The sequence below is a fragment of the Colobus angolensis genome, unplaced genomic scaffold (genome assembly GCF_000951035.1).
Source record: "Colobus angolensis palliatus isolate OR3802 unplaced genomic scaffold, Cang.pa_1.0 Scaffold199, whole genome shotgun sequence".
In the NCBI taxonomy this organism is placed as follows: domain Eukaryota; kingdom Metazoa; phylum Chordata; class Mammalia; order Primates; family Cercopithecidae; genus Colobus; species Colobus angolensis.
In genome coordinates, this window is record NW_012115143.1 from 450,939 (window position 1) to 459,735 (window position 8,797).

General features: G+C 40.9%; 1 protein-coding gene across 2 annotated transcripts in view; it reads right to left on the minus strand.

The window, feature by feature from the left end:
• The window catches only part of ZNF106 (zinc finger protein 106), a 60,381-nt gene extending 57,262 nt beyond the window's left edge, over nucleotides 1–3,119 (minus strand). Inside the window, exon 1 of one of the 2 annotated variants that reach the window (XM_011941104.1) lies at nucleotides 3,015–3,119. In XM_011941104.1, the coding sequence (XP_011796494.1) occupies nucleotides 3,015–3,068 (54 nt within the window). In that variant the 5' untranslated portion in view covers nucleotides 3,069–3,119. The remainder of the gene's footprint in view (nucleotides 1–3,014) is intronic. The other variant, XM_011941105.1, reaches the window with a different exon arrangement.
• Nucleotides 3,120–8,797: the final 5,678 nt, after the last annotated feature.

Genomic DNA, 8,797 nt, shown 5'->3' on the forward strand with positions numbered 1-8,797 from the left:
ATATATATATATATATGTAATATATCTATATAGATATATACGAAGTCTTTATGCTTCCTGTTATTCAATTCTTCCTTGATTTAGATGCTTACCAATATGCCTAATCCCCTTTACTTGAGCTAAATTTAAGTGAGTTCTGTTCCTTACAACAAAACCATTCCTGACAAAACAGCATTCATTGAAATGGGTTTGTCTGATAAAAACTGATTCTTCTTACTATAAAAATGTTATCACCCACTAATAGTTTTAATGTGACTTCTGATTTTTTTTAAAACACTTCACTAATCTTGTCCTAAATTTACATGCAAACCGTCTCCCATCCTGCTCCAAGGAATGAATGTAAACAGTGAGACAACCAAGCTTTCAAAAATCATTAGAAAAAATTCAGCCAGACATGGTGGCTCACACCTGGAAGCCCAGTACTTGGGAGGTTGAGGTGGAAGGATCACTTGAGCCTATGAGTTCAAGATCAGTGTGGGCAGTCTAGTAAGACCTCATCCCTCCCTACAAAAAATTTTTGATTAAAAAATAGCTGAATGTGGTGGCACACGCCTATAGTCTAAGCTACTCAGGGGGCTGAGATGGGAGCGTCACCTGAGCCTGGGACACAGAGGTTGCAGTGAGCTGAGATGGCTCCAGTGCACTCCAGCAGTGGGTAAGACCCTGTCTCAAAACAAAACATAACAACAACAACAACAAAAAAAATAATAAGAAGAAAAAAGATCCACAGGCACAGGATTAAGGTAATAGCCCAAATGCATTCCTTCTCATGTATTAGGCTTCTATTTAGGCCTTGTATATTAATCAGTATTATATTTTTAAAGGCTGGGTTGGTTAGAGGGGAGGGGGGAACTCATGGTTAAACACATGTGGAAAACATTGAATAATACAAAAAATACAACCTGGTGTACTGGCTCACACTTGAGACCAGGAATTCAAGACCAGCTGGGCAACATAGTGAGGCTCCATCTCTATGATATACATATATTTAACTCCAGGGCTTCTCAGTCTTTTATCTGTCAATGGGCCTCAGGATACTCAGGGATATCTTACACAGCTTTTCCCCATACGCAAGTCACTTAGAACCTTTTCTCCTCCATAGTGTATTTGGAGAAACCAGAGTTACACTAGTCTGGGAAATTGGAGAAAAGCACAGCTTCAACACCAATTGTTCATAGTCCTATCTAAAAGTAAGTATCAGTTATCCCTTCCAACTAACCCATTTTGTTATTTTCTTAAATCATACTGCTCACTTAAAGCAGGCCATTCCCTTGCTTTAAAAAAATAAAGCGGGGGGGGGGGGCAAAAAAAAAAAAAACTACAACCAGCTTTTCCTTTTTTTAAAAGAAAGAAAATAAATAAAAACTACAATCAGCTTTTCCCAGTGCAGGAGTAGACAATTCCAGCCCTTCATTTAAGTTCATTATGATCATGGAAAAGTGTGAAGAGATAAAAGTATGTTTGAAACCAGAGTAGAAGAGCCAAAAAGATTTAAAATGGCAAAATCACAAAATCATGGTATCCCAAGATAGGACTGCTATCCCATGAAACTCTGATATCACGTCTCTGAGCAGCAGCCTATCCATCTCACATCTTCGCCCTACCTCTGTCCAACCTGAAAGTAGTCATAAGGAATTCTGACTTATTGACAATTTGTGTCAACCTTCATCAAATTTTTAAAACTAGAAGAGCATTCTTTTATTTTTGTAAATAGTAGCAGGTATATTACATGATTTTTAAATCTCACTGATTTTTCCATCACTAACAGAAATCTAGACAGAAAAAAAATAGAATCCACCCAAGTCTACTTGGTGGATCATAATCAACCCTTCAATCTGGCATCCAACACTGTTTATCAACTGTCTTCACTTAAATTACAAATTATAGTCCTGCTATTCCCAAGGCAAAACTGTTTGAATCAGATGAGCCTTCTTGCCAACTCCTAGAACCGTCATACTCTATTCCATTTGTCTCTGTACATGTTGTTCTCCTACCTAAAATATCTCTTTCTCATTTCTCTTAAACCATCATTACTCTAGTCGTTTTTCTAAGTTTACCACTTCCACTCACACTTCCCTGGCTAACCTAGCCCATGATCCTCCCAGTTCTCTGAATTTCCAATGACAATCAAAAGCATCTTAAAAGCAAAGAGAATAAATTCCTCAGTATTTAAACTAGCAGCACTACTCTGAAAGCAAATGATAAAGGCAGGCAAAGGCAAAAAGTGACACAAATTGCAGCCAATTTTAGGTCCTAAAAAGATGTTTTGGCCGGGCACGGTGGCTCATGCCTGTAATCCTAGCACTTTGGGAGGACCGAGGTAGGTGACTGACCTGCAGTCAGGAGTTCAAGACCAGCCTGGGCGACATGGTGAAACCCCGTCTCTACTAAAAATACAAAAGTCAGTCATGCCCGGCAGCACAATCACAGTTACCTGAGAGGCTGAGGCGGGAGAATCACTTGAACCTGGGAGGCAGAGGTTGCAGTGAGCTGAGATTGTGCCACTGCACTATAGCCTGGGCAACAGAGTAAGACTCCATTTCAAAAAAAAAGTTTTTCTTTGAGCAACATCCCCACCTTGTGGACATCTAGGATATTGTTAACACTATTTCTGCTGTGCTGCACTTCCCACAAACATAGGCATAAACAGAATGTAGGTACATATAACAAATGCTATATCCTTAGCTAATCAACAAGTACATGATTTCAAAATTGCAGAAAGCAGTATAACTTCAAATAACCTTGGAATTTTAAGGTATCTTCCCTATAACTGGTTACTAAATTTCCCTGGGTCATCTAGTTTTGAATACCCTCAAATTCTGGATGGACAGAAGTTTAATAATACAGGTACTGGCTTTAGGAGGCAGTAACGAGAAAGAAACCAGTGGAATGGAGACTATGGTTTAGGAAAGAAGCATAAATAAGACATTGTCAAGCTTTTCCCATCGATTAATAACATATGTCTCTTTAAAAAAAATTCATAAAGCCTCAGATTCTCCCTCTTCCATTATTACCTTTTTTGAGCTGTACACAATGTGGCACAATATGCATTTTCGTTCTCGTACCATAGTGATCAGATCTGAAGCACTCAACGTCACACCTGCAATGAGGAAGTAACATTTAGTAACCTTTTCTCCTCAGATACTTTCTTGCATTCATCTTCACATAGCCAAAATTACAAGTCTTGTCTTCCTCACCTCCACTTTGCTCCTCCCCCAGTCTTCCCGTTTCCAGGTGCATAGGGTAAACATTTTGGGAGCCATCCTTGATCCTTCTTTTTCACCCCATATCCACCCTCATTAGAAAACTGTCAGTCCTACCTTGATATATAGCCAAATTCTGACCACTTCTCACCACCCAGCACACCTTCATCCCACATGGCATTACTCTACTACTGAAATGACCCCTTCCTTCTGCTCTTGTCCTCTCACAGCTGATTCTCAAAACAGTGTTTTGAGAGTAGCCAAAGATTCTTAGAAGAACGTTCTTTTAAAGTTTAATTCAGAACGGCCGGGTGCAGCGGCTCACACCTGTAATCCCAGCACTTTGGGAGGCCGAAGCGGGCAGATCACGAGGTCAGGAGTTAGAGACCAGCCTGGCCAACACGGTGAAACCCCGTCTCTACTAAAAATACATAAATTAGCTGGGCGTGGTGGCAGGCGCCTGTAATACCAGCTACCCAGGAGGCTAAGGCAGAATCGCTTGAACCCGGGAGCGGAGGCTGCAGTGAGCCGAGATTGCACCACTGCACTCCAGCCTGGGCGACAGAGCAAGACTCCGTCTGAAAAAAAAAAAAAGTTTAAGTTAGAACATATACAGGTTGAACATTCCAAATCTAAAAATCTGAAATGATCCAAAACCAGAAACTTTTTGGGTGTCAACAAGATGCTCAAAGGAAATGCCCATTGGAGCATTTTAGATTTGGAATGTTGCGATTTGGGATGTTCAGCCAGTAAGTATGCAAATATTCCAAGATCCGGAAAAATCTGAAATCCACAACACTTTTGGTCCCAAGTATGTCGGATAAAGGAACTCAACCTGCATGTAATTCCTCTGCTCAGAATTTTCCAACAGCGTCCATCTCACTCACAGAAAACTTAGTCTTTGCAAAAAAAAAAAAGAAGAAAAAAAACCTAGTCTTTGCCATGGCTACAAAATCTGTTTCTCTCTTCCTCTCTGAATCATTCGCATGCCCTACCGTTCTTCCTCTATCATTCTAGTGCACTCGCATTGCCCCCGTTGCTATTCTTTGACCACATCACAGATCCTCCCACTTTAGCACCTCCACATTTCCTGTTCTCTGCCTGGAATATTCTTCCTTAAAAAGTCCTTATGGCTCCCATGGCTCATTGATTTCCATCAGGTATCTAAAATATCGCCTATGTGAGAGGCCCTGCCTGACCTTCTACATAACGTTGTACTTTCTTACACCCCACCTCTCCACATAGTTCCAGTTTCTCTATTCCCCTATTAACCTGCTCAATTTTTTTATAGCATTATGGGAGATCATGTTTTCATAGAAGACCTCAACAATATCTGCTACCCCATGTGCTCTTTTGCAATGTGATCTTGCCCCCATCCATGAAAAGGTGGATGGAGTCTGTTCCCCGCCCCCCCCGCTGTGAACTATGTTGATCAATAAAATGTGGCAGAAGTGATGCTGTATAACTTATGAGGCTGGGCTTTCAGAAATCTGTACCTTCTGCCTCTGCCCACTTGTTATGCTCCCTCTTGAAAGCCAGCCACCGTGCTGTGAGAAGCCAAAGCTACAGGGAAAGGCCAGGTAAAAAAAGAACTGAGGCCCCTACTGAGCACCCAGACAACAACCAGGACCAACTGACAGCCAGAAGCATGAACCATCTTGGGGGCTCCAGGTCCAGCCACCAATGAGAGACCCCCAAGTGAGACCATACATAAACCATCCAGATAAGCCCTTTTCAACCCACAGAACTGTGAGACACAATACAATAGTTGTTTTCAGCCAGTAAATTTTAGAATAGTTTATGAACAAGCAATATCTGGAACATGTATTTTTCACTACCTGACATAGTATGTGTTATTCTCTGTCTCTGCCAATTAAAATTTAAATTCCATGAGAAAAAGGACTTTGTATAGTTTGTTCACTAGTATAGTTCTGTCTAGCACTTAGAACAGTATATGACATACCATAAGCAATTCAAAAGTATTTGTTGATTATTCCAAATGGAACTATCCATCTTGGGTCACAACATGTGAATTAAGTAACTGAGCTGAGTAAGTACTGGGGTTTGAGGCCAGGCACAGTGGCTCACACCTGTAATGCCAGCACTTTGGGAGGCTGAGGTCGTAGGATCACTTGAGGCCAGGAGTTCAACACCAGTCTGGGCAACATAGTATCTCCACAAAAAATGAAAAAATTAGCGGGTACTGTGGCTCATGCCTGTAATTCCAGCTACTTGGGAGGCACAGCAAGGAGGATTCCTTGAGCCCAGGAGTTTGAGGTTATAATGAGCTATGATTGTGCCACTGTAATTCACCCTGGGCAAGAGTGAGGCTCCCTAAAAAAAAAAAAAAAAAAAAAAAAAAAAAAAAAAAAAAAAGCAAGAAAAAAGAAAATACCAGGGGTTTAGATTAAGACTCAACAATGGTTGACTCTTTCATAATCCTCTAGCACTAGCACACTTTCCTCGAGTCCCTGCTAGAGAGGCTCTATATGAAATTTTAAATCTACTCCCCAAGCAGCATTGCTCCTTCCTCTACAGAATAACATCAGGCCCTAATAGACAGATCTGCTTCCTCACCTGGGGTACATTCCTTAGGAGATTTTAAAACTGTGACATAATGAGGTTACAAACTACCACAGTTTAATCTGTAACTCCTAGATAATATGGCAGAAGGACCAACGAAAGAGGCCTAAGGTTCTCCACTCCTCTGATTACTCAGCAGTTTTCTTGCCATGCAACCTACTTCATAATATTGCTGAATTCCTAAATAATTTTATTCAATAATAAAGTTCAGGCCCGGCATGGTGGCTCATGCCTATAATCCCAGGACTTTGGGAGGCTGAGGTGGGTGAATAACTTGAGGTCAGGAGTTCAAGACCAGCCTGGCCAACATAGTGAAACCCGGTCTCTATTAAAAATACAAAAATTAGCTGGGTGTGGTGGCATGTGCCTGTAATCCCAGCTACTCCTGAGGCTGAGGCAGGAGAATTGCTTGAACCCAGGAGGCGGAGGTTGTAGTGAGCCGAGATGACGCCCCTGCACTCCTGCCTAAGTGACACAGCGAGACTCTGTCTCAAAAAATAAAAATAAAAAATAAAATTCAAAATGCCAAAGTAAGATTATGGGGTAAAAATATGGACATTTAAGAAAGTTGAATATCAATTAGCTACCAAAACAAAGAAATATACCTTTGTGGATAGGTACAGTATTATACTTTCCATATTACTAATAATCTCTTAAATCTCAGAAATGTTAAGTGCTATAGCATACTACTTCTAACTGCTTTATAATGTAACATTTACTTCAACTTTAATTACTACTTACATGTGTTATTTTGTTACTTCATTCAACAAACATTTATTGAGCACTAAGCACACTATTCTAAGGGTTGGAGAAATTGGTGATGATACATCCAGAAATGTTTTAAGTTGTGCTTCCAGTTATCAATCACTAAAGCAAAACAGGAACAAGAAACTTAGAAACAATGAAGTCAGTGAAACAGTATGACTCTCTGGTAGAAATGATAGCAGTTACTGTGGAGGTTTCACATATTTACTTGATTGAAAACCAAGCGCTAAAATACAAACTGTGCTTTTATTTGACAAAGCCAACAACATCAACCCCTAGTAAATGGATAAAGAAAAAACGCCATACAGTATAACAGAAATACTCTATATCAACCTTTTAACCAAAGTTTCCCTCTTTTTAGTTAATTTTTTCCTTTCACAAGCTCGTTTCTAACCTGCATATATTAAGAATACTCATTTTCATTTTCTTAAAAAAATCAAAATGTAACTGCTAGCAAAGTATTCAATCGAATAAGAAAGACTTAGTATTTAAACCCCGAAGTGACAAGATTCCAGGCAAAGTAACTTTAGTTTGTATATTCTTAAATTGGGTAAACATATAAATTCCATTAAGCTTTCTGAAATACTGTAATTAGCCCAGCCTTCTAGATGGGAACCATTGCTCTTTTTTTTTTTTTTTTTTGAGATGGAGTCTCGCTCTGTGGCCCAGGCTGGAGTGCAGTGGCCGGATCGCAGCTCACTGCAAGCTCCGCCTCCCGGGTTTACGCCATTCTCCTGCCTCAGCCTCCCGAGTAGCTGGGACCACAGGCGCCTGCCACCTCGCCCGGCTAGTTTTTTGTATTTTTTAGTAGAGACGGGGTTTCACTGTGTTAGCCAGGATGGTTTCGATCTCCTGACCTCGTGATCCGCCCGTCTCGGCCTCCCAAAGTGCTGGGATTACAGGCTTGAGCCACCGCGCCCGGCCACCATTGCTCTTTTTAAAGGCCTTGACAAAGACTAGAAGCCACGGAAATACAAACCATCCAACTCTGTGATCTCAACCAAGGTGACTGAGAAGTGACAAACTACAAGGAAGGAAGGAATTCAGACCTACTGTCCTCCTCACTTTAGCCACCTTACATTTTCCCCTATGTCAATTAAATATAACCTTCATGAAATTTTTCAACTCTTCTCTAAATAACTGAGAAAGAGCTGTGATATTTTAAATGTAATAACCTAAAAACCCTATCAAAGGTATTTTTTCTCAACATTCTAATTAATATTGTCAATAAAATTACCATCCTCCCTAGGCAAAACCATACCATGTCTAGTTCTTTTCTTTTAGACTCTCATACTTAGTCACAAAGGCACTCACCCCCAGGCAAGGAAATGGACAGGGTAGATCACAGCCTGATTCTTTAACTCAGAATTATAACTAGTGTCAGTTTCCAATTCCTTACCCTATTCTGGAAGTTGGCAAGCATTCTGCCCTAGAGGAAAAAATAACCCAGAAGGAAGCTGGGATAACACAGACCCTAACAACTTAATAAAACTACTAGCAAAAGTTATCATCTAACAAAGTAAGTTATAAGTCCAAGACAGCGTGTACAAAGACTGCCTCTTTTGGGGTTTTTTTTTTTTTTTTGGAAGATGGAGTCTCGCTCTGTCACCCAGGCTGGAGTGCAGTGGTGCGATCTTGGCTCACCACAACCTCTGCCACCTCGGTTCAAGCGGTTCTCCTGTCTCAGTCTTGCAAGCAGCTGGCATTACAGGCATGCACCACCACGCCTGGCTAATTTTTTTGTGGTTTTTTAGTAGAGATGGGGTTTCACCACATTGGCCAGGCTGGTGTCAAACTCCTGACCTCCCTCAGGTGATCCGCCCACCTCAACCTCCTGAAGTACTAGGATTACAGCAGTGAGCCACCACACCCAGCACAAAGACTGTTTTAAAAGTGTAACCAGATAGCTTGTTGCATTTACTTAATAGTTGAAAGTTTGTATTCTTGTATTTAACAGTGTCATTTATATACACTTTTTTCCCCCAAAGGTTCACACCATAATTTAAAATTCTGTGACATGAATCATAAGCACTGCAAGCTAATGAATGAGCCTAGATGAATGATCACTATTCTTCTCAAAGAGTTTTGTTGTTCTCCATTCATCTCATTGTTTGTGTTTGAGACAGAGTCTCACTCTTGTGATCCAGGCTGGAGTGCAATGGTGTGATCTCGGCTCACTGCAACCTCCACCTCCCGGGTTCAAGCGATTCTCCTGCCTCAGCCTCCCAAGTAGCTGGGATTGCAGG